The sequence below is a fragment of the Gorilla gorilla genome, chromosome 5 (genome assembly GCF_029281585.2).
Source record: "Gorilla gorilla gorilla isolate KB3781 chromosome 5, NHGRI_mGorGor1-v2.1_pri, whole genome shotgun sequence".
NCBI classification, from domain to species: Eukaryota; Metazoa; Chordata; class Mammalia; order Primates; family Hominidae; genus Gorilla; species Gorilla gorilla.
In genome coordinates, this window is record NC_073229.2 from 182,301,319 (window position 1) to 182,327,353 (window position 26,035).

General features: G+C 49.7%; 1 protein-coding gene across 4 annotated transcripts in view; it reads left to right on the forward strand.

The window, feature by feature from the left end:
- The window catches only part of SYNJ2 (synaptojanin 2), a 117,986-nt gene that overhangs the window by 81,131 nt on the left and 10,820 nt on the right, over nt 1–26,035 (forward strand). For 3 of the 4 annotated variants that reach the window (XM_004044878.5, XM_019029957.4, XM_055390993.2), the window contains 15 exons: nt 1,464–1,545; nt 2,269–2,418; nt 2,494–2,659; nt 4,113–4,304; nt 6,324–6,405; nt 7,210–7,350; nt 9,254–9,446; nt 12,235–12,393; nt 14,292–14,448; nt 15,860–15,977; nt 18,821–19,039; nt 19,144–19,222; nt 21,125–21,293; nt 21,697–21,870; nt 24,551–24,685. In XM_004044878.5, coding sequence (XP_004044926.4) covers nt 1,464–1,545; nt 2,269–2,418; nt 2,494–2,659; nt 4,113–4,304; nt 6,324–6,405; nt 7,210–7,350; nt 9,254–9,446; nt 12,235–12,393; nt 14,292–14,448; nt 15,860–15,977; nt 18,821–19,039; nt 19,144–19,222; nt 21,125–21,293; nt 21,697–21,870; nt 24,551–24,685 — 2,216 coding nt within the window. The remainder of the gene's footprint in view (nt 1–1,463; nt 1,546–2,268; nt 2,419–2,493; nt 2,660–4,112; nt 4,305–6,323; nt 6,406–7,209; nt 7,351–9,253; nt 9,447–12,234; nt 12,394–14,291; nt 14,449–15,859; nt 15,978–18,820; nt 19,040–19,143; nt 19,223–21,124; nt 21,294–21,696; nt 21,871–24,550; nt 24,686–26,035) is intronic. The other variant, XM_031012330.3, reaches the window with a different exon arrangement.

The window sequence follows — 26,035 nt, forward strand, 5'->3', positions numbered from 1 at the left end:
TTTTGAATTTCTCAAGGAGATGTTGAGGCATGGTTTTCTGGCAAAATAAATGAACTAATAAAGGGGACTGCATTAAAACATGGAGCTCCACGCTGTGACGCAGGCCTGTGAGAGTGAGGGCCACAGTCGCGGTGGGATGGCTGGCATAAACTTAGATTGCTCGAGGAGACCAGGGTATGGACTTCCCTGTTCAGAGCAGAGGAGAAAAACGAAGTCCAGTTCCCTCAGGTCACATGCAGGGGGTCCTCATTATTTGCAGATTCCATATTGGCTTATTTACCTATTCCTTAAAACTGATTTGTAACCCCAAAATCAGTACGCAAAGCATTTTTGCTGGACATTCACAGACGTTTGCAGAGCAGTGACAATTTGAGTCACATGTACATGCTCCCAGCTGAGATCAAACAAGGGGATACTCTGTCTTCATATCTCAGCCCTCGTATTTAAACAAGTTTCCTTTTTAAGATTTAGTACCATGTTTTTCACATTTGTGGAGTCTTTGTTAAGGGCCCCCCTTTGTTCGGAGATCTCATGGTTTAGAATGGCCCCAAGCATTGTGCTGAAGAGCTGTCTAGTACTTCTGAGCACAAGAAGGTGGTGATGTGCTTTATGGAGAAAATGCACGTTAAGATAAGCTTTGTCCCTATATGAGCTACAGTGCTGTCAGCCATGGTTCAGTGTTAATTAAGCAAATATATATATTCAATAAGGTGTCTTTATATGGGAACATACATAAAACAAGGTTGTATATTGATCAGTTGATGAAAATGTGACCAGAGGTTTGCAGGAACCTAACCCTATATTTCCCCTAGGAGCGATGGTTCTGTGTTCATGTCCAATTCAGTGTTCCTACAACTTTATAGAACATAATTGCTATAAATAACAAGGACCAACTAAACTTAAAATGACCCAGCTGTGCAGGCTACTGAGTGTGTGTCCTGGGGTCTGCCTGCCTTTCCAGAAGTGCTGGGGATCCACTGGGATGGACACTGGGGTTTCTGGGGGGCTATTGGTGAGGAGGTGAGGGGTTCCCTCTTAGAACATGTTTCCTCACACCTGTAATCCCCGCACTTTGGAAGGCCGAGGTGGGCGGATCAAAAGGTCAGGAGTTCGAGACTAGCCTGGCCAATGTGGTGAAACACCATCTGTACTAAAAATACAAAAATTAGCCAGGTGTGATGGCACGCACCTGTAGTCCCAGCTACTTGGAAGGCTGAGGCAGGAGAATCGCTTGAACCTGAGAGGCAGAGGTTGCAGTGAGCCAAGATCATGCCGTTGCACTCCAGCTTGGGTGACAGAGGTGAGACTCTGTCTCAAAAAAAATAACAAAAAAAAAAACAACAAAAAAAAAACCATGTTTCCTTGGGAGTCGACAGTCAGACATGGGCCTCAGTGCTATGGCCACTGCTCCACTGCTTCTTTGAAAACAACATATAACCGTTTACATTTCTTCTTGTCCTAAGTTTTCAGAAAGGCACTTTGCGGATGAACTGTCTTGACTGCCTGGACCGAACCAACACTGTGCAGAGCTTCATCGCGCTCGAGGTGCGTCCCTGCCACAGCCTTTTCGGCCATCTGTGCCAGGTCCTGTGACTTCAGCTGGACAGGCTGGGCTGAGCACCTTTAGCAGCAAGATGAGGGTGGCATCACCAAGACAACTTTCTAACTATGGGGAAGGTGGACAGGGAGACACTGGGACATCCAGAGAGGGGTTCCCCAGGAGGCTGCTTTCTCTGTCATAGGCACACTTTCTCACACCCTCTTGTGAAATGCATCCCAGACATGGTGGCCCAAAGGCTCCTCGGGAACAGCAGTTGTGTGTAATGATTATCGTGGATGCACCATTGGCCAAAGGCAGTGTGAGGCTGGCTGGATGAGGCTGGATTTGAAGCTGGGGAGGGAGACCTCTGTCTGCATGGCCCCAGCTGCCTGGTTGACCTCTCCTGGCTGGGGGGTCGGGGGTAGGGTCAGCGCCCCCTGCTGTCCACCACTGTTTGCTCTTCAGCCTCTGGCATTGGGCGGGGCGGGGTGCAGGGGCGTTCAAGTGTCAGGGGGTGACAGGAGGGCTTGGGTGGACCCTATAGATAAAGTTGGGGTGAGGTGTGGGAAGTCACTCTCTGCTGTGGGAACTCCTCATCCTCTGGAGGGGCACAGAGTCTTCCAGGCACAGCGTAATCCACAGGCTGCCGAATAAGGAACCTCCTGGGACAGTGGCTGCGGGGCCTCTGTGGGAGAAGCCAGTGACAGCCATCCCTTATTCCTCCCCAGGTCCTGCATCTGCAGCTCGAGACCCTGGGGCTGAGTTCAAAACCCATCGTTGACCGCTTTGTGGAGTCCTTCAAAGCCATGTGGTCTCTGAATGGCCACAGCCTGAGCAAGGTGTTCACAGGCAGCAGGGCCCTGGAAGGGAAGGCCAAGGTAGGGCCCCACCGAGGGGGCAGGGTGGGGGCCCCAGGGACCCCCCTCACGGCCTGCGGTCTGGGCTCTCGGCAGGTGGGGAAGCTGAAGGATGGAGCCCGGTCCATGTCTCGAACCATCCAGTCCAACTTCTTCGACGGGGTGAAGCAGGAGGCCATCAAGCTGCTGCTGGTTGGGGACGTCTACGGCGAGGAGGTGGCAGACAAAGGGGGCATGCTGCTGGACAGCACGGCGCTCCTGGGTAGGGCCTGCCGCAGACAGGGCGAGGCAGGGAGGTGGGGTGCTCCCCAGCCCCACTTTCCCATGGCCTCTGTGCTATCCGGAGAGTGGGTGGCAGAGGTGCCTGGGATCTGAGCAGTGGACCATGCACCTTGCAGCTGTCACTGCCTCTCCCGGGAGCCTGCGCTTTCCTGCTGGGCCTGGGAGCTCACGCTTCCTCTGTCTCGGCTTGGACTGTGTTTCCATCCCGAGAAGCGGGAGACACCAGGCGGGCTCAGCGAGAGGCCGTGCACTCTCCTAAAGGCATCGGTGCCTTTGAATGCTAACCCACTCCAGAAACTTCCTCAGCTGCCTGGGCTCTTGGGCCCTTAGCAGGTGATGCTGGCTTTGGGAGCTTCCCATGAAGTTGGCCTCCAGTTTCTCTTTTGGCCCCTGAGGACCCTGTAGAAACAGAGAAGGAGGATGCTGTCATCCCCTGGGGATGAGGGCACCTTCTGGTCTCAGCAGCAAGACATGGTGATTCCATCAATATAGGAGGTTCCTTTGGGAGCATTTTAATGGCATCTTCTTACCTGAGCCTGTAAACATATTAGGTCTCATGGAAAAGGAGGGGAAACCCAGTATTTTTCCTTATAAGAATGTACAAGTGTCGCTTTAGAAATGTCAGGTGTCTTTGAAAAATGAACTAGCCCATGCTTAAAATGGGTTCACGGCCCTTTTCCACTGTCACCGTCACTGGGGGAGCTCTTATTTGGCTTCCGATAGGCACGGTGATATTTAGTTTCTACTCTGGAAACAGTGCCAGCTCTGTAAAAGGTGAACGAAGCTCCATGTTGTACAGTGAGTCTTATTTAATAGCAAGGCAGACATGAGTTAGATTTGGTTTACATCACAAGTTTAAAAGATGGAATATATTTTGGCTATCTAGAGGATGGAGATGGTTCTGTGTAGTAACTTTTTAAAGCCTTAAGTCTGGGGCAAAACAAAACATATCAGACATGCAGGCTGGAAGGCAGAAGATGCAAAGGTGGCTGTCTGGGTTGGTAAGACACTTAAAGTTATAGTGTATATGGACGCATACACAATGAAATGTGGTCAGTTACAGCATGCCCTTGCTTAAATTCCTATGCCTTGTTCTTCTACGGAGTGGACAGTGAGGACACGGCTTTTCCCCGTCGTGTCTGAGATCCCTGTGGTCTGATGTCCCATGGCTTCTGGCTTCAGTTGGGGGCAGGGATATAGACGGTGAGTTTCCAGTCTTATGTTTTCACGCCTTTATTGCAGAAATGCCATAAGGGAAGCACCGTGGTGACCGTGGTTTTAAGCCTTTTGTCGTCTTCGTAAGGAGCATACCCTGGTTTATCTCTAGAGGCTCATGAACCATCTGTCTCTGCCAGGCAGCCTCTTCTGTCTTTTTGGAGGATGCCTGAGCTTTGGAACTGCAAAGAAATGTGCCTTTTTATGCCTCCTAACAGTGACTCCCAGGATCCTGAAAGCTATGACTGAGCGTCAGTCCGAATTCACAAATTTCAAGCGGATCCGGATTGCTATGGGGACCTGGAACGTGAACGGAGGAAAGCAGTTCCGGAGCAACGTGCTCAGGACGGCGGAGCTGACAGACTGGCTGCTCGATTCGCCCCAGCTCTCGGGAGCTACCGACTCCCAGGGTGAGGGCAGTGACTTTGGGGGAGACAAAATCCAATTGCACCTAACCTGACATGTCACGCTTGACCCTTTAGTGGCCATCGTCTTGTGGAATTTCATCTTTGGTGTTTTCCCTCCTCACAATGTTTAAATAGCACCATGGTCTGACTCTCAAGAATGCTGCCTCGCAAGTAACTGACCTTTTTCCTTTCCCAAATGTTTAGAAGAGTTAGCAGATGGTGAATCTTTCTTTCCTCTTTGCATACAGTGATGGTGAAGTCTTAGGCTTTCATCAGTAGAATCTTTTTGTCACCAGGTGGAAGGTGTGGCTTCTAGGGCCATGTAACTGTGAGGTTGGGAGCCAAGCCTGTCTTCAGTGTTTTGTTTTTTGTTTTTTGTTTTGTTTTGTTGTTGTTTGTTTTTTTGAGACGAGTTTCACTCTTGTCACCCAGGCTAGAGTGTAGTGACGCAATCTCGGCTCACGGCAACCTCCATCTCCAAGGTTCAAGCAATTATCCTGCCTCAGCCTCTCGAGTAGCTGGGATTACAGGCGCCCACCACCACGCCCAGCTAATTTTTGTATTTTTAGTAGAGACGGGGTTTTGCCATGTTGGCCAGGCTGGTCTCGAACTCCTGACCTCAGGGGATCCCTCTGCCACAGCCTCCCAAAGTGCTGGGATTACAGGCATGCGCCACTGTGCCTGGCCCTGCCTTCAGTGTTGATATTGACCAAGAACAGCTCATCCCTGCCTCTCCCCAAACCAACTCTATTCATCTGCTTTAAGTAGTCACAAAATAATTCATGTGCTATTTAGGAATAAAATAATTCCAAATGTTGACACCTCACCTTTTATCTTGTAAGATACCCTATTGAATGGCCCCAGAACTTAGGATCTGAAGAATAAGTGATTCTTGTCCAGTCAGCGTTGACTCAGGGGCCTTGGTTTTTTTGTTTGTTTGTTTTTTGTTTTGCTTCCTTGGACTCAGGAACTTGTGGTTCAGGTTTTTGCCTGTTGGTGAGTGACCTGTGGTCTAGCTGACATGCAGTGGCCCATGTGTACATTCATGCCCCACAGCTGCCTGGGTAGTGCCCAGAGCCCCATCCCTTCCTGTGCACACGCCGTCTGTGCCCTCCTTTCTGCCTCCGAGGGCAGGTGGCAGAGTCCACCATTCAGAGCCACTGGGGCTCTCTGTGTCGGTGGTAGCCTGGGTTGCTGCTTGTGGTGCCTCCAGAAGCCATTCAGGATGCCCTCCGGAGCAGGCCCATCAACGCGGAGAGTGCTTAGCACAGCCGTGGCTCAAGAGCCACCCCTCCCGTCCCCACGAAAGTGACTCCTCTTCTTTTCCCTGCAGGAAGGTGTGCATGTTTTTAGCAAGCTGGCTGGTATTTTGCAGGGGATCTTTTTGGGGTAGACACTAGCAGGCTCCCCAGCAGTCCCACTAGAGATACACCAGGTTCCAGAGAAGGAAAGGAGTGCTGTGGTTACTATTGCCAAGCAGATCAGACAGAGGGACGGGGATTGTTTTATTTAAAAAAAAAAAAAAAAAAAAAAAAGCTTTAAGTCAGGGAAACTAGAGGTTCCAGGTTGCCCATTGTGGTCCACAGAGAAGGAAGTGGACAGCCTGCCTGGCCTCTCACTGACAGAGGCCACGTCCTCCTAGCTGGACCCTGGGGAGGTGGGCCTCTCACTTTCTGCAGCAGCTGGAGCCATGACTGGGCTTGGTGGCTCAGGAGCCTGGGTGTCAGAGGTTGTGACTGGAGAGATTCAGTCAATGGCTACAGGGTTATGTTAAACTCTGACCTCCCCTGTTCAAAGGGAAGAGAGCGGACGGAGGGCCCCTCTGGGCTCACTGCTGCATTTAAGCCAGGCATTTCTGAAGCAGATTCCACTGGGGCAGTTCCCAGCAGCAATGATAGCCACCTGGAGTTGGACTCAGGCAGTGGACAGCATGACTTGGGAGAGGGGACTGGGGAGCCCCATAAACTCGTAATGCAGGACTTGGCAGTTTTGACTTCTGTCATCTCTTGCCTTGCTCCCCAGATGACAGCAGCTCAGCTGACATATTTGCTGTGGGGTTTGAAGAGATGGTGGAATTGAGCGCAGGGAATATTGTCAATGCCAGGTAAGGGGCCAGGTGTGCGGGGCGGGGCAGGGACTTCCTGAGTCAGGTGCCTGGCTGGGAGCAGAGCCTCTGAGGCTCTCCGGGAGCCAGCCTGCTTCTGAGCCAGCTAAGCCGTGGCCCTGGCTGTGTGGGGATATCTCACCTGGCTCCTTCTCTATGCTCACACATGCACCACCCCATTCTTTCCCTGCTACTTAGGAAGTAAAAGGAAGGGCCGATGATTGCTGTGTTTTCTCTGCAGTGCTCTGGCCTCGGCCACTTGTTGAGGCTAATTTATGCTGCCAGAGGGAGCTGGCATGTGTGGACCTGGGGTGCAGGGGAAGGGCGGGGCTGGGACTGGGAGAGTAGTTGACTCATGTTTCCTGGGGAGAGGTGAGAAAGTGTGAGTGCCGGGAAGAGGTACTTTCCTCCTGCACACCAGGGCAAAGGAAAAAATCAAAACCACTGGATTTTTATTTGATATGAAGTCAACTGGGCGTTCCCCCCACCCCCTGCTAAACTGGCCTGGCTTTATTTTAAGGAACTTTCTGAACAAATAAATAAGACTAACTCTGTGGGGCTGCTATGAGAAGGTCCTGGGTTGGGTTTCAGGGGTCAAGGAAGGGCTGCTGTGATGTGTGAGACATAGCCAAAAACACCCAGATCCTCCTCTTGAAGAAGGAAAGCATGACACTAATATTGGGGTGCGGGCAGCGTGAAATCAGTTCTGCAAACAGAATAGGCTTGGGCTGGAGCATTTGGTAGGTGGGAGATAGATGTACTTCCAGCCACCTGTAAACAGCATCCTTTCCTTTTCTCTTCCAGTACTACCAACAAGAAGATGTGGGGTGAACAGCTTCAGAAAGCCATCTCACGCTCTCATAGATACATTCTGTTGACTTCGGCACAGCTGGTGGGCGTCTGTCTTTATATCTTTGTACGTCCATACCATGTCCCGTTCATCAGGTAAGAAGATTCTGTTTACACACATCTGGGGAACAAGGGGTTGTTAGTCTTTGTGTTTTGTTCTTTGACTTCCTCCTCCTCCCCCATCCCCTTCTGTAACAGGAATCGGGACTTACCACTATTTTAGATAAATGTAGCAAAACCCCCTAGGAAAAACTGGGCTGAATAGAATATTGTCTAGCGATTAAAAAGCCACCATGGGAAACGTCTAACTCAGGAAGCTGAACTCTTAGAAAGGGTGTTACATGATTGTCATCGCCCAAGCTCAATTCCGTGCAAGGAAAAGGGTTCCTTGTTGGAATCTTATAGACAGGAAACCTCTGACCAAGAGCTGAGTAACTCACTGGGAAATGCCAACTCTTTTGTCCCTTTTTAAAAGAATTCTAAGTAGAACGTGTGGGCCTCTACAACTGTGACCTCATTGTCATTTCTCCAAGGTGCATGCTTTGTGAGCGTCAGAAAGGGGGCGAGCTTAGGGGCTGCATTCCTCTTGGGGTGTGGGTGTGGGTGTTTGGATGCTGGAGGAACTCATCTTTTCCCCAGCTTGCGGTTGGCCTCATCTTACCACCTGGGCCTACTCATGGCTTTTGAATTTCCACCAGCCTTTCGGCGAGCTGGCAGCAGGCGTTGAACTGACCTCCCCACTGAGCCCCTGGGTCCCGGGAAGGGCCTGTGCCTGCCAAGAGCACCACGGGTACACCCCTGCAGCACCTGGAGACTAAGACTGTGCTGCCCATAATCCTCTTCTCTGACTTTCAGAAGATGTTTAGGTCCCTGTCCCTCTGCTTGTGTTATTTTGGCAGCTTGGCAGTGTCCTAGGTTAGCAGGTGAAGGTTAGTAAAGGTTAAAGGCAAGGGCGGGGTGAGGGTGAGAGGTAAAGCATTTGAGAAAGGGCTCAGAGCTGAGGAGAGCCACGTTTCCCAGGCTCGGTGTTGAGCTGCTTCCGCCTGCACCCCTTCCATCAGTCATCCCCCCAACCTTGTCTACCAGCGAGCAGATGCACCAGCAGGCCTCAGTCTGTGGCATGGCTGTGGAAATGTTAACAAATGTGCTTGCAGCCCATGTTTCTATGGACTCGTATGCATTATAAGTGGGCACTTGAATGCAAGCAGGCTCTGGCGTTGCATAAAAGTCCTTTTGAGACCATCTACCCAGCCCAGCATAAACAGCTGCCCGTTTCCTAGCTCTTAAAGTGCATTGATTGCTGGGGACGGTGTCTCACGCCTGTAATCTCAGCACTTTGGGAGTCCGAGGCAGGCAGATCACTTGAGGTGAGGAGTTTGAGACCAGCCTGGCCAACATGGTGAAACCCTGTCTCTACTAAAAATACAAAAATTAGCCAGGCGTGATGGTGGGTACCTATAATCCCAGCTACTCAGGAGGCTGAGGCAGGAGAATTGCTTGAACCTGGGAGGCCACAGTTGCAGTGAGCTGAGATCACGCTGCTGCACTCCAGCCAGGGTGACAGAGCGAGACTCTGTCTCAAAATAACAATAATAATTTAAAAATGTGTTGATTGCCCAGATGACACCTCCCATGCATGGCGTGATGGCTGCACAGGAGTGGGGTGGGCTGGTGGGTGGTGATGTTTGCGCCGCTCCTGGTGGCAGTGAGAACCTGGGCAGATGCAGGCATTGCCCTGTCTTCGGCTTCATGGGGTGCTCAAGTGAGCACTTCCCAGTTGGGGTGTGGGGGAGATGTCCAGGCAGCGGTGGGCAGCAGGAGAGAGGCCGCCTCCTGACCAGGAGTCGATGACGGCCACAGTGGCCACTGTGTTGAGCTGATGATTTTGGAGCACTCAGAGCAGCAGGTCCCGAGCTGCTGCTGGGCCCTTCTCTGTGGCAAAGCAGGGTCACGCTTCTCCTTCAGGAGCCGACAGCATGCGCGTATCCTTCTGTTCCAGGGACGTGGCCATCGACACAGTGAAGACGGGCATGGGGGGCAAGGCGGGGAACAAGGGCGCCGTCGGCATCCGCTTCCAGTTCCACAGCACCAGCTTCTGCTTCATATGTAGTCACCTGACAGCCGGGCAGTCCCAGGTGAAGGAGCGGAATGAAGACTACAAGGAGATCACCCAGAAACTCTGCTTCCCAATGGTGAGCGGCGCCGTGGGGACAGCCAGCATCTCCCTGCTCACCTCAGTCCCAAATGTGACTGTTGATAGGAGCCAGGCACTGGGGACACAACCACAGGGAGGGCCCCTTCCTGGAGGGCTCAGCGCTGGGGGAGGGGGAGAGGGCTGTGTCCCTCCATGGAATTGACCTGGGGCAGGGTTAGCCACGTGCCTGGAGGGGGCCAGCTTTGCAGCATTTCCCGTTGCTGTACAATTCCTGAGTGTCTGCATGGCCACTGGATTTGTATGTGTGCATTTTCTGGTTTTCTAATTTAAGTGATGGTTTAGGGAAGAAACCCATGTCCATGGTCTGTCCTGTCCAAGTGGTGAAGAGCATTTGAATCCACACAGCCTAAGACTCCACCTTCCTGAGATTCACAGTCTTCACATGTACTTTCTGTGGTGGTTCAGATAAGCACACCCTTTTGACCAATGGACCCTTTTTGACCGGGAACACGGTTCTTGACCAAGGAGCCCAGATCCTCCCTGTCCTCGAAGCTGCAATAGCGAACCGCACACTGCCCTCTCGTGGCGGTCCGGAGGGTTTCATTCTGAAACTGGAGGATTTTCTTTTCAAATCTAGACGTTAATGTTCTCCTTCCTGTGCAAAGATGCTACCCGGGCACAGCTTCAGCGTGTGGTGCACACGAGGCCACCTCTTCCCCGAAGTGAGGATAGACTTCAGCTGCTCTTGCTGCAAAATCTTCCACTGTCTCAGAGGTGGCGGGTTGGGTCATAGAGCTCTTCCCTGTGAGAACAGATCCTTAAAACTGACGTCCCATTTTACTGGGCTGCACGAGCACTCAAGGCAAAATTTCCTTAGTTTTCATTAAGAAGTGCCATAATTCCTGTTGGAGTTGTTTATTTCTTATGTTAAAAAAGAAACAAACGAGTTGGGAAATTTTCAATTGTGTGTAATGCAGTTTAAAAAAAAAAAAAAAGAAGTCTAACCCTTATCACTTAAAAAGAGCTACTTTGGGGTCAGGCACAGTGGCTCACGCCTGTAATCCCAGCACTTTGGGAGGCCGAGGCGGGCAGATCACCTGAGGTCAGGAGTTCGAGACCAGCCTGGCCAACGTGGTGAAACCCCATCTCTACTGAAAATACAAAAAAAAAATTAGCCAGGCGTGGTGGCGTGCACCTGTAATCCCAGCTACTCAGGAGGCTGAGACAGGAGAATCGCAACCCAGGAGGCAGAGGTTGCAGTGAGCTGAGATCGCATCACTACACTCCAGCCTCGGCAACAGAGCGAGACTCTGTCTAAAAAAAAAAAAAAAAAGTGCTATTTTGACATAGTAAACTTGGGATACATAATAAGTAATTAAAGGATTTATAATGTAGTTCTTTTCTACAATAAAAATATTGAGGGACCTATTAACATTCTACACTTCTTTTTTGTTTTTGTTTTTTGAGACAGTCTCACTCTGCCACCCAGGCTGGAGTGCAGTGCCATGATCTTGGCTCACTGCAAACTCCACCCCCCAGGTTCAAGCGATTCTCCTGGCTCAGCCTCCTGAGTAACTGGGATTACAGGCATGCACCACCAGGCCCAACTAGTTTTTGTATTTTTAGTACAGATGGGGTTTCGCCATGTTGGCCCGGCTGGTCTCGAACTCCTGACATCAAGTGATCCGCCTGCCTCAGCCTCCCAAAGTGCTGGGATTACAGGTGTGAGCCATGGTGCCTGGCCAACATTCTACACTGGTATTGTCTGATACCGTAGTCACTGGCCATAAGTAGGTATTTAAATTCAAATTAATTAAAATTAAATAACATTTAAAATTCCTTGCTTTCCCTGGCCACATTGAGAATGATCAGTATCCATGTGGCCAGTGGCTCCTGCATCAGACAGCACAGAGAACATTTCGGTGCTGCAGAAAGTTCTGTCTGACAGTGTTATCTAGACACTCATTTTATTTGGTTGGGACCTGTTTAATCTTCTGTCCAGATTATTGTCATGGGGGGAGTGGAAATGCCTCATGTTATAGGAGAAGAGAAGCTGATTTTGGAGCTAGGCAGATGGGAGCTGAAATCCCATCTGTATCGTGCACTAGCTGTGTAACCTTCAGCAAGTGCCTTTGTTTCTGAACTTTGTTTTTTTCTTTAAATCTAAGAGAGAGCTGGTGGTATCTGCTTTGTGCACCTGGAACAGAGCCCAGCCCTTGCAGACAGTTGTTCCACAGCAGCTGCTGTCATTGTCTTCCCCATTCCTGGGGAAGAGACAGGGAAGGCAAGGACCCCAGGAGCTCTCCAGGGCTGAGCTGGGGCTGTGGGCTCCTAGGACTGGGCAGGATGGGAAGGAGGAGCGAGAGAGAGATGGAGAAGGGTCACCTGAAAAAGCTCAGGAAGTTACATGAAGGTGCACATCCTGAGCATTTCTGCTGCTCTTTTGAAACCTCATTCTCCTAACACTGAATGCTGGGTGCTGCTTCCTAGGAGTAGACACTCCAAAGTAAAGGTGCATCTGATCTTCAGGACGGGGATCCATGGAGGAAATGCTGGCCGTGTTGCTCTCCTCCGTTTAGGGTAGGAGCTTTCTTCAAACCACTCAGAAACACTATTATTTAAAATTAAAAAGTAAGCCATGTAAAAATTCCTCCATAGTTTTATGGGATGAGTGAAAAACAAGATGCTCTAGTAGAAAACTTTCTTTCTTCTAAGTAGCATTTTGAGAAAAATACTCCTGCTTGCTCCAGTGAGCTTGTTTTTCTCCTCTCTCCCACCTTCCTTGCAAGATGGGCTGAATGATTATGATTTTCTTTTCAACTTAGGGGAGAAATGTTTTTTCTCATGATTATGTATTTTGGTGTGGCGATTTCAACTACCGCATTGATCTTACTTATGAAGAAGTCTTCTATTTTGTTAAACGCCAAGACTGGAAGAAACTTCTGGAATTTGATCAACTACAGCTACAGAAATCAAGTGGAAAAGTAAGTTGTGCTTTAAAAACATTTTTTAGCAGCTGCTCCAAGATGGAATGACATCTGTGAGATGTAGAGGCTGGTGCAGCAAATTCAGTTCCGTGAGTGGATTTCACTGTTTCCGACATTGTAGAAAACAGGTGGGCTTGTGAGGTTACAGTACAGGAGTGGCTGTTCATACACACTTCCTGTCCTGTTTTTTTTTTTTTCCTGAGGCAGAGTCTTGTTCAGTCACCCAGGTTGGAGTGCAGTGGCACTATCTTGGCTCACTGCAACCTCCACCTCCCGGGTTCAAGCAATTCTTGTGCCTCAGCCTCCCGAGTAGCTGGGATTACAGGTGTGTGCCACCACACCTGGCTAATTTTTGTATTTTTAGTAGAGACGGGTTTTCACCATGTTGGCCAGGCTGGTCTCGAACTCCTGGCCTCAGGTGATCTGCACGCCTCGGCCTCCCACAGTGCTGGGATTACAGGCATGAGCCACCATGCCCGGCCAACCTTCTCCTCCTTCTAATACTGTTATTTTAGTGCCTGTTTGCTTCCTAGCAGGATGAGCTGAGATGAGGGGAGTACATTTAAATTCCATTTACCTGTGGAGAAAGAAGCTGGTTAAATGTGTGAGGGCCAGGTGCGGTGGCTCTTGCCTGTAATCCCAACACTTTGAGAGGCCGAGGCGTGCGGATCACCTGAGGTCAGGAGTTCAGGACCAGCCTGGCTAACATGGTGAAACCCCATCTCTACTAAAAATCCAAAAATTACCTGGGTGTGGTGGCAGGTGCCTGTAATCCCAGCTACTCAGGAGACTGAGGCAGGAGAATCGCTTGAACCCGGGAGGCGGAAGTTGCAGTGAGCCGAGATCGCACCACTGCACTCCAGCTTGGGCAACGAACAAAATACTGTCTCAAAAAAAAAAAAAAAAGTGTGAGGACAGGGCAGATAAGGTCTCTCCTGAAGCAAGATTTGGACGTTCTTCGAGGTTTACTGTGTCTTCCCACTTGAGCCCCTTCCAGTGTGTGGAGTGCTAAAGGGTTGCCACATGGACTAGTGACCATACCAACCTCCTAAAGCAGGTTTTCCTGTCTTCCTACTACCAACATTCTCACATCCTCTCAGTGATGCCCAAGAGAATGAGGGCGTGTTTGTCCCTTGGTCTTCCCATGGAAGCAAGGCCAATCCAAAGTTAAACAAAGAAAAGAAGGACGTGCATGGGGGCTCACGACTGTAATCCCAGCACTTTGGGAGGCCAAGGTGGGAGGATTGCCTAAGCCCAGGAGTTTGAGACCAGCCTGGGAAACATAGGGAGACTTTGTCTCTACAAAAACTAAAATTAGCCAGGCATGATGGTGCGTGCCTGTAGTCCCAGCTACTTGGGAGGCTGAGGCAGGAGGATCACATGAGCCCCAGAGGTTGAGGCTGTAGGGAGCCGTGATTGCACCACTGTATTCCAGCCTGAGCAAAAGAGCGAGACCCCAGGGGGAGAGAGAGAGGAGAGCTGACTTTCACTCTGCGCTTCTGTGTACTTAGCTCATTTAGTCAACGAACATAGATGAAGGCCTCAGGGTTGTGGGCTAGACATGGCACCAGGCATGGGACTGTAAAGATGAGCACCCCTGACCCCTGCCTCGGACCCTGCACTGTCTCCTGGGGGGCAACAAGAAGACAGTGGATAGATCAGACACTGGATCAGGTGGGGAGATACGAGGGCGGTGTGTCCCTCAGTGGGATAAGCTGAGGATCACTTTTTTGCTGATTAAAAGACACACATATGTCCAGTTTCAGATTTTCAAATGTAATGGAGCTTCTGTTACTTTTTAAGAATAGGGACTTGCCTTTTCAGTTTTTGTTTTTGTATATAACATTCAGGATCGAAAACTACGGTGGCCTGATGACTTCTTTTTCTCCCAATAGATTTTTAAGGACTTTCACGAAGGAGCCATTAACTTTGGACCCACCTACAAGTATGACGTCGGCTCGGCCGCCTACGATACAAGCGACAAATGCCGCACCCCCGCCTGGACAGACAGGGTGCTGTGGTGGAGGAAGAAACATCCCTTTGATAAAACAGGTGAGGGGGCCGTGCCTGTTCGAGAGCCGGCAGAGGGTGAATAAGAAATGCGACGGAGGGAAAGTCACGTTTACCCAACCCCAGGTGCTGCTACATAAATCAGTTTCTTCATAACCCCAGATGACACAAAAGTCATCCCAGACCTTAACCCCTAAGCTTTGGAAGTTGTGCTTTCAGGGAGCCTCTGCTTCTGGCCTCTTTTTTTTCCTTTTCTTTTTCTTTTTTTTTTTTTTTTTTTTTTTTGAGACAGAGTTTCACTCTTGTTGTGCAGGCTGGACTGCAATGGCACGATCTTGGCTCACCACAACCTCCGCCTCCTGGGTTCAAGCCATTCTCCTGTCTCAGCCTCCTGAGTAGCTGGGATTACAGGCATGCACCACCATGCCCAGCTAATTTTGTATTTTTAGTAGAGACGGGGTTTCTCCATGTTGGTCAGGCTGGTCTCGAACTCCCAACCTCAGGTGATCTGCCCACCTCGGCCTCCCAAAGTGCTGGGATTACAGGCATAAGCCACTGCGCCTGGCCTCCTCTGGTCTCTTTCTAGAGACAGTGACCTGCAAATAGGTCTGCTCCTGGCTGCCCCTGCATCACAGCTCCCCCCCACACCCCCACCTCTTTTTTCTGGGTGGGGAAAGTGGGGAGCATGAGGTTGCCTCCCTCCCTGACCCCCATGCTCCCCCTCATGTTCTTTATCCAGCCTGTTTTGTTCAGCTACACTCTTACCTGCTTAAAGCCCTAATTCCAAATTGGACACGAGCAAGACACAGTAAAAATAAGTTAGTTTTTAAAAATCATTAGTTGTCAAGTATGTTTTGAACAACTGTTGATGCCCAGCTAGGAAGTGAAGTTTATTTAAAGTTAGAATATCTGTAACTAGTACATAAAAAAAAAAAAAAAAAAAAAAACAACAACAACAACAACAAAAAACCTAATTACACATTTTGGGAGAGCATAGCCGGGAAATCGCATCTGTGAAAAGAAAATACAGATTTTCCTTTAGATGAGTTTGTGAACACGTGCGTGGCCCCAGGGCTCTGAGAGGCGGGGCCTAGAATGAGTCCGAGTGTTCTCAGCTCCTGCAGCTCTTACCATACCAATTGCTGCCAACCTTCTGGGATTCCTGGGTCCTGGAAACCCGGCAGCAGCACTGTGTCTCAAGCCTACAGTGGGCACGCTGGCGAGGACTGCAGGCATGGTCATGACTGTTTTGAATAATTATATGCGAGGAATGTTTTTAACCAAAGGCCCCAAAGCATCTGAAGCCTGGCTTCAAGGTGGAGGAGTAAGGAGGATGAGTCTGGGACGTGGGGTGGTTCGTGGCACAGACGTCTATTGTGGAAGTGTCATGATCGCATTCTTGGATGTTGACTCGATTCTATATGGGTCTCTCGAATGGAACCCCTGCGAGTAGCTGGAGAACTCAACCTTCTAGACAGTGATCTAGATGTTGACACCAAAGTCAGACACACCTGGTCTCCTGGTGCCCTGCAGTATTATGGTCGTGCGGAGCTACAAGCGTCTGATCACAGGTGAGGTCCTCACTTCCATGGCGTTTTCTCCTGTGCTGGAGAAGGCAGCGTCTCCCTCTCTGCAGGAAAATGCATGCTGTCCCCATAAGGATGTGTGTGCGCATGGGGGTGCATTTTATGTGCATACAATACACCAAAGAACAAAGAATGATGGAACAAATATCTGTGGACCCACCACCAAGAACTAATTAATCTTAGCATTTTGTCATTGCTCCATATCATAAATGACATCATTGATGAAAATTTCAAAGATGCAACCTACGTATTTTGCGGCTTTTATATTTTCTTAAATGATGTCGTTGTGCAACTTGCTTTTTTGTTACTATTTTTGAGATACAGTCGTGTTGATGTTATAGATCTGGTGCATTCATTTGTAACTGCTGTCTAGTATCCCACTAAATATATCCATGGAACTTACAACTTATCCATTCACCTCTTGATGAATATTTTCTCCAGGATTTTATGATTACAAACACCATAGGGCTTTTAAATCTGGGATGCACAACCTTATTTTTTTTTTTTTTTGAGACAGAGTCTTGCTCTATTGCCCAGGCTGGAGTACAGTGGTGTGATCTCAGCTCACTGCAACCTCCGCTTCCCAGATTCAAGCAATTCTCCTGCCTCAGCCTCCCAAGTAGCTGGGATTACAGGTGCACACCACCATGCCTGGCTAATTTTTGTGTTTTTAGTAGAGACGGGGTTTCACCATGGCCAGGCTGGTCCCGAACTCCTGACCTCAGGTGATCCACCCACCTTGGCCTCTCAAAGTGTTGGGATTACAGGCGTGAGCCACCACACCTGGCCCTAGGATGCAGGGCTTTTTAAATGCTCTGTGCATCATGCATTGAGGATAGAGTGGAGGCAGCATTGAGGATAGAGTGGAGGCAGCAGAGGGAGCACCGTGGGCACCAGCACCTGTGCCCTGGGATTGCTGCAGAGGAAGACTCACCCTGCAGAATGTCTTTAAAGACAGAGGAGAGGATGGCATTTGAGGGTGTGAAGAAGGAAGAGTTTGATCTTCCCAAGGCTGCTGCCTAAACTCTCATGTCAGTTTCAACTTTTACAAGGAAAGAAATTAAGAAAAAGAAGGTGGGAACAGTTGGTCAACATAAAAACCATTTTTTTTTTTTTTTTGAGACAGAGTCCTCCAGACTGGAGTGCAGTGGCACAATCTTGGCTCATTGCAACCTCCGCCCCCAGGGTTCAAGTGATTTTCATGTCTCAGCCTCCCAAGTAGCTGGGATTACAGGCGTGCATCACCATGCCCGGCTGATTTTTGTATTTTTAGTAGAAACGGTTTTGCCATGTTAGCCAGGCTGGTCTCCAACTCCTGGCCTCCAGTGATGTGCCCGCCTCAGCCTCCCAAAGTACTGGGATTACAGCCACCATGCCCAGACTCTTTAGATAATTCTAAATTCTTTAGATACCTGTTGTTGCAAATACATACCTAGAAGTGAATCTTGAGGAATCTTCAGATATGTGACATCAAGGTTTGCTAGCTCAATGTATTTTGAAACCTTAATTTAACCAATATTTCTTGAGGGCCCTTACATGCCAGGCCCTGTTGCTGGTCTGGAGAAAAGCAGTGAACAAAACAGATGAGACCATGTTATCATGGAATTTTCTGGACAGGACAAACAGACAATAAACAAACATATGTGCTATGAAAGAAAAAAAGTAGTGGCAGGAGTCAAGCCAGAGTCGAGCTATTTTCAATCAGGCTGTGTAATTTTCGTAATATAGGATTTTCTGGAAATTTATAGAGTAATAACCATCCCTATGTCAGAATTACTGTAAGGATTGCATTATTTCCTGCTGGACTGTTTTCCTGTTTACATCATTGATTTTTACATTATTCCTAATGATTGCATAGGGTATTATATGAATGTATCATAACCGTTTCCCCATTAAGAAACAGAGCATTTTGGCCTGGCGCAGTGGCTCACGCCTTTATCCCAGCACTTTGGGAGGCTGAGGCAGGTGGATCACCTAAAGTCAGGAGTTCAAGACCAGCCTAGGCAACACGGCAAAACCCCATCTCTACCAAAAATACAAAAATTAGCTGGTCGTGGTGGCATGCGCCTGTAATCCCAGCTACTTGGGAGGCTGAGGCAGGAGAATCACTTGAGCCCGGGAGGCGGAGGTTGCAGTGGGCTGAGATCGCGCCACTGCACTCCAGTCTGGACAACAGAGGGAGACTCTGACTCAAAATAAAAAAAAAAAACAAACGAGCATTTCCCTTTTTTTTTTCCCTCCCATCAACAATGCTGTAAATGATCAACCTCATGCATTAAATCTTTGTCTGAATCCCTGGTCATTTCCTTAGAATAAAGTCCGAGAAGTGAGATTACTAGGTGAAAAGCGATGAACAATTTTGGAACTCTATGTAAAGTGCCAAGTAACCCTCTGAAAAGCTTGCACCCCTGGCAGAGTGCAGATGTCTGCTTCCCCACCTCCTTGGCGGTACTGAGGATTACCATGTCAAAAATCTTTGCTGATGGCTGGTTATTTTCCAAGTGCTGGGATACATCTTTAAGGTGCCACACTTTATTTTCCCCCTCAAATCATCTTTAGATAAAAATGCCAAGGTGATACTAAGGTTAAGGAAAGATGAAGACTAAAACGCCAGAGCAGGGCAGCTAGCCTGCAAATCCACCTGCTGGTGGCCACATTCGCAGGTTGTTGGTATTGACTGTTTACAAAGAGCCCTGGGGGACAGCAGCTGGGGACTGGGGGCTGGAGATGTGGACATCTTTCCCAGGCTAACTGGGGACTGGAGGCCGGGGGTGTGGACATCTGTCCCAGGCTAACTGTCATCCCTCTTTTGTTCCTGTCTAACGCAGACCCGTGCTGGCGATCGTGGAGGTGGAAGTTCAGGAAGTCGATGTGGGTGCTCGGGAGAGGGTTTTCCAGGAAGTGTCCTCCTTCCAGGGGCCCCTGGATGCCACTGTTGTAGTAAACCTTCAGTCACCGACCTTAGAAGAGAAAAACGAGTTTCCTGAGGACCTGCGTACTGAGCTCATGCAGACCTTGGGGAATTATGGGACAATTGTTCTTGTCAGGTAACTGCTCCCCTGGCTGATGTGGGTTCCAGGGGATGTCGGTGAGGATCCGTGAGAGCTGCCAGGTCGTTCTTGGCATTGACTTGGAGTATCATTTATTCCAGGATCAACCAAGGGCAGATGCTGGTAACTTTTGCAGACAGTCACTCGGCTCTCAGTGTCCTGGACGTGGACGGTATGAAGGTACGCTGTACTTGGCCACACTGTGGAGGGGTCTGATCAATCCCTGTTTTTATGTGGGCATGTCTTCCTCCTCTTGCCCTGACCTGTGCCCTTTTTTATTTTTATTTTTTTCTGAGACAAAGTCTTGCTCTGTCATTCAGGCTGGAGTACAGTGATGCAATCACAGCTCGCTGCAACCTTGAACTGCCAGGCTTAAGCAATCCTCCCATCTCAGCCTCTCAAGTAGCTGGGACCACAGGCACGTGCCACCACACCCAGCTAATTTTTTTTTAATTTTGTAGAGAGAGGATCTCACTCTGTAGCCCCGGCTGGAGTGCATTGGGACAGTTATGGCTCACTGTAACCTCAGCCTCCTGGGCTCCAGTCATCCTCCCGCCTCGATCTCCCAATGTGTTGAGATTACAGGCATGAGCTTTCGTGCCTGGCCACCAATCTGTCTTTATATATAGACACCATATGCGGGAGGGAGTTTGGATTCTTCACTCTGGTTCTGAGGTGTCTCATGTCCGGCTCTGGCTACTTGCAAAATAGGGAGGAAGGGTGGGCGCGGTGGCTTATGCTTGTAATCCCAGCACTTTGTCAGGCCAAGGTGGGTAGATCACCCAAGGTCAGGAGATCGAGACCAGCCTGGCCAACATGGCGAAATCCTGTCTCTAGTAAAAATACAAAAATTAGCCAGGCGCCGGGTGCGGTGGCTTACGCCTGTAATCTCAGCACTTTGGGAGGCTGAGGCGGGCAAATCATGAGGTCAGGAGTTCGAGACCAGCCTGGCCAACATAGTGAAACCCCGTCTTTACTAAAAATACAAAAATTAGCCAGGCATAGTGGCAGGTGCCTGTAATCCCAGCTACTTGGGAGGCTGAGGCAGGAGAATCACTTGAACCCAGGAGGCGGAGGTTGCAGTGAGCCGAGATCGCACCATTGCACTCCAGCCCAGGCAACAGTTTGAGACTCTGTCTCAAAAAAAAAAAAAAAAAAAAAAAAAAGTAGCCAGACATGGTGGTGCGTGCCTCTAGTCCCAGCTACTCAGGAGGCTGAGGCAGGAGAATCGCTTGAACCCGGGAGGCAGAGGTTGCAGTGAGCTGAGATCGTGCCACTGCACTCCAGCCTGGGTGACAGAGTGAGACCCTGTCTCAAAAAACCAAAAAACAGAATGGGGAAGAAGAATATCAGTCACTGTGTCTCACGTTGGAAGGCAGCTCTACCAGCAGCTGCAGAAGCTTAGCCATTTTAGAGTGTAGTTCTCGCCGAGTTACTTGATCTGTCTATGCTCACACTGCCATGTGGGAGACTATTCCAATCTTTCTCTTTAGAGTATGTATTTTGGAATATGAAGCTCATAGATAGTTTCCATTTTTATAGTATCTTGGCTTTAAATCTGTACCAAATGGGAAGCTGGAGATGAGAGTTCAACTTTTTTTTTGGAGATGGAGTCTTGCTCTGTCACCCAGGCTAGAGTGCAGTGGTGCAATCTCGGCTCACCGCAGCCTCCGCCTCCCGGGTTCAAGCGATTCTCCTGCCTCAGCCTCCCGAGTAGCTGGGACTACAGGCACTCACCACCACACCCAGCTAATTTTTGTATTTTTAGTACAGATGGGGTTTCACTGTGTTGGTCAGGCTGGTCTCAAACTCCTGACCTCAAGGGATCTACCTGCTTCGGCCTCTCAGAGTGCTGGGATTACAGGTGTGAGCCACCGCACCCAGCCCAGTTCAACTTTTTTTTCAACCAGATGTATGAGAGCTATGCTGAGCCTGCGTGAGGTCTGGACCCTTGGTTTTTCATGGCCTAATGTGAAGATTGGCCTCATTGAGGGTGTGTGGGTTTTGGTGAGAAGCATTGTGTGATCAACAGGAGTGGTCATGATTTTTATTTATTCCTGGGTGGCCGCTCTGCCCTCCCAGGTGAAAGGCAGAGCAGTGAAGATTAGACCGAAGACCAAGGACTGGCTGAAAGGTTTACGAGAGGAGATCATTCGGAAACGAGACAGCATGGCCCCCGTGTCTCCCACTGCCAACTCCTGTTTGCTAGAGGAAAACTTTGACTTCACAAGTTTGGACTATGAGTCAGAAGGTTAGTGACCCTGCAGGGAGGGACAGGCAAGCCGTTCTTCTAGCAACAGGCCTGAGCTTTTAAGGACACCTTCTAAAGCCTCCCTTGCAGAAGTGACGGAGGACACCCGCAGGGCAAGCCTTCTGTCCCATGTGATGAGCATGTTTGTATGTGTGGACGATGCATGCCATGCTACCTGGGACCGGAGGCGTCTAAACTTAGGCTACAAACAGTGGCTATGAGGATGTCAGGGCTGTGGGCGTACCAGTGGAACTGGGGTACCGCCCCTGCTGGCGCCTGGGCCCTGAGCTGCAGGGCAGGGTGCACGTGTCCTGACAGGAGCTGAACCAGTCCCACTGATGAAAGACTGAGCCTTTCCCCCTCATTGTTTTCACCCGAATTGTGATTCATTTCCTTCTCCCAGGGGATATTCTTGAAGACGATGAAGACTACTTGGTGGATGAATTCAATCAGCCTGGGGTCTCGGACAGTGAACTCGGGGGAGACGACCTCTCTGATGTCCCCGGCCCCACAGCACTGGCTCCTCCCAGCAAGTCACCTGCTCTCACCAAAAAGAAGCAGCATCCAACGTACAAAGGTAGCCTGACCCTTCTTTTCTCAGGAGCCTCAGCCATGGAGTCGGCTCAGGACAGACTTTCCTTTTTCTCTTGGCGATTGGGCACTGTGTGATATCAAGTATGCAGGTCCCAGGAGAGACCTCAACCAGGCAGGCCAAGCAAGGGGTAGGGACTGAGCCTTGTGGAGGTAGCCAGCTCCAACACCCTGATTTCCTCTAGTTAGTTTATTTTTTTACAATAACTTGTACCCCCATAACACACCAGATTCAAGATAATTCTTGTTTCCTCTGGATATTCAAATGGCCACGGTTCTGAACTGGTTTTATATTTGTGATTATTTCCTGCCCCCAACAAAACACTTCTGATTCAGCCGGGCGCAGTGGCTCACACCTGTAATCCCAGCACTTTGGGAGGCCGAGACAGGTGGATCGCTTGAGGTCAGGAGTTCAAGACCAGCCTGGCCAACATGGTGAAACCCTGTCTCTACTAAAAATATTTTTTAAAAATTAGCAGGGCATGGTGGTGTACATGCCTGTAATCCCAGCTACTCAGGCGGCTGAAGCAGGAGAATCTCTTGAACTGGGGAGGCAGAGGTTGCAATGAGCCGAGATCGCCCCACTGCACTCCAGCTTGGGTGACAAAGTGAGATTCCGTCTCAAAACAACAACAACAACAAAACTTCTGATTCAATCCCAGTAGAGACATAATCCATATCTATGTCCTGAGTTGCTGGCGTATGGTCACACTCATATAATATCATATTATTATACAGTCATGTCATACTGTCACATCATTGTATGGTTTTAGACTTCAGAGGGCCTGAAAGGTCACATTGATTGAACCACACACCCTAGATTAAATAATACAACTTTTTTTTTTTTTTTTGAGACAGGGTCTCACTGTCTCCCAGGCTGGAGTGCAGTGATACAATCTCAGCTCACTACAACCTCCACCTCCCAGGCTCAAGCGATCCTCCCACCTCAGCCTCCCAAGTAGCTGGGACTACAGGGTTGCACCACCATGCCCAGATAATTTTTTGCATTTTTTGTAGAGACGGGGTCTCACTATGTTGCCCAAGCTGGTCTCAAACTCCTGGGCTCAAATGACCCTCCTACCTGGGCCTTCCAAAGTGCTGGAATTACAGGTGTGAGCCACTGCACCTGGCCAGTAATTGTTCTGAGTAACTTTTAAAGCCCACTAATGTTACGTGGCTGGCAGGTCGGGTAGTTCATATTTCAGTGTCAGCTACGTTGATGCTGTTCCATTCATAGCCAGGCATGCCTCTAGCTGTCAGTCACTGAGCCCCGAGTTGGAGGACAGCTCTAACCAGCAGGTGCAGGAGCTTAGCCATGCATTGGGCCCATTGAGCTGGGGCTGAGAGCAGAGAACAGGGCTGAAAGTGGATTAAGGTACCTCTCAGGGAGGGTACTTTGCCAGGAGAGGTGCGAAGACCTCCAGCCCCTTTGACCGTACGCTGGTCCCCACACTGATCAATAACTTGCCTATACCGAACCATCAGGAGCTTTTAAACTTATGGATTTTTGAGCCCTACCAGAGAGATCTGGATTTGGTAGGAGTGGGGTGGGACCCTGGAAGCCTGGCGTTTCACCAAGCTTTCCAGGTGGTTTGGACGCACAGCCAGGTTTGGGGACTTCTGCCCAAGACTGAAGCAGCAGCCTTCGCCGGAGCATCACGGTGGTTCTGCACGTTGCTCCTGCCAGGGGCTTCTGCCCTGGAGTTGAAGTGGCTGGAGGGATGTGCTCTTCCCATAAGAAGGACCTTTTTCTCGGGGGTGGCCGTCATGCAGGCAGCCTCTGGAGCCAGTGCAGGTGTGAGCACAGATAGTCCTTTGCATGAAGAAACTAACAGCGCAACATGGGACACGTGGGCGGCTTTGCTACCTGGTGGGCATTGAGAGGGTCTTCCCTTGATGCTGTGGGGTGTTCAGCCATTCCCATTTGTAGGAGAAATCCTGCCTTTCCCCAGTTCCAGTCTCCAGGACACATGGGGTGGAGCTGCTGGATACAGGGAGTGGGGTGTCCGAGTCAAAGTGAAATGGAGAGGCCCATGCTTTGGGGGAGCCCTAGGGCTGCTGATTTGATCTGTAATGAAGCAGGAGCTGTGCCTCCTGAAGACCCCTCAACCTCTTGGAAGGTGTGTGCAGGGCAGGTCAAGATGGCAGACCCTTGGGAGTGGCCAGCCATGGGCCCACAGGGTTTGGGATTTGATGGGTAAGCAGGACCCCTGGTCCTAGGCACTGGCCACTGCATGCCAGGCTGCTCTGCTGCCAGAGCAGGGAGAACACCCTCAGCTTCCTCAGCCGGTGTGTTCTAGAGTGAGGAATTGAAAACATCTGCCTGTGGTTGGTTGACTCTTCAGGGGTTGTGGTTTGCAACTGTCTCCTCCACTCTGCCCAAGTCTTGTTATTTCACAAGAAAACACACTTTGAAATAGCTCAGTGTCTCTCAAGTCTGAGAAATACCCATTATCCGTGGTTCACTGAATGTTCCAAGCAGGCACTGGGTGCCCTCCCCGCCCCCGCCCCTCGCCGGCAGACAGAGGTGCCCGTTTCTGGACAGAGGCTTCAGCTGTCCTACAGCAGGTCCCCCTGCCACAGTCGGCCTCCTGTGCTCAGATCCGTGTCTGACACGCTCGCGTGTGGAACAGACCATTGTACTCATGCCCCGCCATGTCCTCCAGATGACGCGGACCTGGTGGAGCTCAAGCGGGAGCTGGAAGCCGTCGGGGAGTTCCGCCACCGTTCTCCGAGCAGGTCTCTGTCGGTCCCCAACCGGCCTCGGCCACCTCACCCCCCGCAGAGACCCCCCCCTCCAAGTAAGACTCTGCTTGCTTTCAGCTCCCTGGATGCCTGCCAGGAATAACCGCGCGTTCCCTGCTACTGAAAACACGGCTCCGAATCCACTTCTCCCCGGCCTTCCGGTCCCCACAGGGCTTCCTCCTCCTTGGGCTCCGTTTTGTTGTAAATCCAGGACACGTTTGACGTCAGGGCTGGTTGTGTTTCTCATGGCAAATGAAACGGCTCCTTTCCAAAGCTGCTGTTCACCCTGGAGCTGTGCTATTGCTTCAAGCTGCTCTCCCTCGGCAGCATTAGAGGATGCAGAATGGGGGCCGCAGCCATGGGAGGGACGTGAGCTTCGCAGTCAGAAGTCTCTCCTCAGCTGCTGCGCAGTCCTCCCTCTGCTTATGAGGAATCTGGTAAACCCAGGTCCCCGCCTGGAGGTGACCCGGTCACCCCTCTGCGCTCTGAGGCCTCCTGTTCCCCGGGCTCAGAACAAGTTCCCCCTTATCCTGGGTCTAGGAGCATTTTCTTCTGGTTGTTCGAACAATGTTTTGCCCGTCCAGCCCTCCCTGATAACCTGAAAGCAAAGCTGTGATGTTCTTTTGATCCACTTGCATTTTCCCGCCACTGTTTACTTCTCCCTCCCCAAAAATGTGATGATCAGACTTAGATCTTCCTAAGCCATTACTTCAGAATTGGGCTCATTGTGGCTGACGTCACGGTAGTAACCAATGGCAAGCCACAAGCCCAGATATAAAAATAACCCAAAAATAAAATGCATAAGTCATATATTATTGTGGAAATTTTAGAGATAACTACAAAGAAGAACAAAATTTTAAAATTCACTTGATGACCTACAGGTCGTAGTTGTTGAAAAAAGTCTTCTTTTTCCAGTTTCATGTATCTGCAGCAACATACTTCTTTTTTTTTTTTTTTTTTAACAAAATTAATACCCATTTTCTCTGGTCGGTTGTCTTTTATTTAATGGGTTATATTTTCTGTGTCATTGAATGTTCTAAAACATGATTTGTTAATGGCTGCAAGTATATTTTAACAGTTTATTCCCCTGCTTTGGAATTTTTTTTTTTTTTTTTTTGAGATGGGCTCATTCTGTCCCCCGGGCTGGAGTGCAGTGGCGCGATCTCACAGCTCACTGAAGCCTTGACCTTCCCGGCTCAAGCAATCCTCCTACCTCAGCCTGCCAAGTAGCTAGGACTGTAGGCGCATACCATCAGGCTTGGCTATTTTTATTCATTTATTTATTTATTTTGTAGAGACAGTTTCACCATGTTGCCCAGGCTGGGGTTTTTGAAATATTTTTTCCCCACAAAATATTTTAAAAATCTGGTCCTAGCAATAGTGTTTGGAACCATTTCAAAATCAAT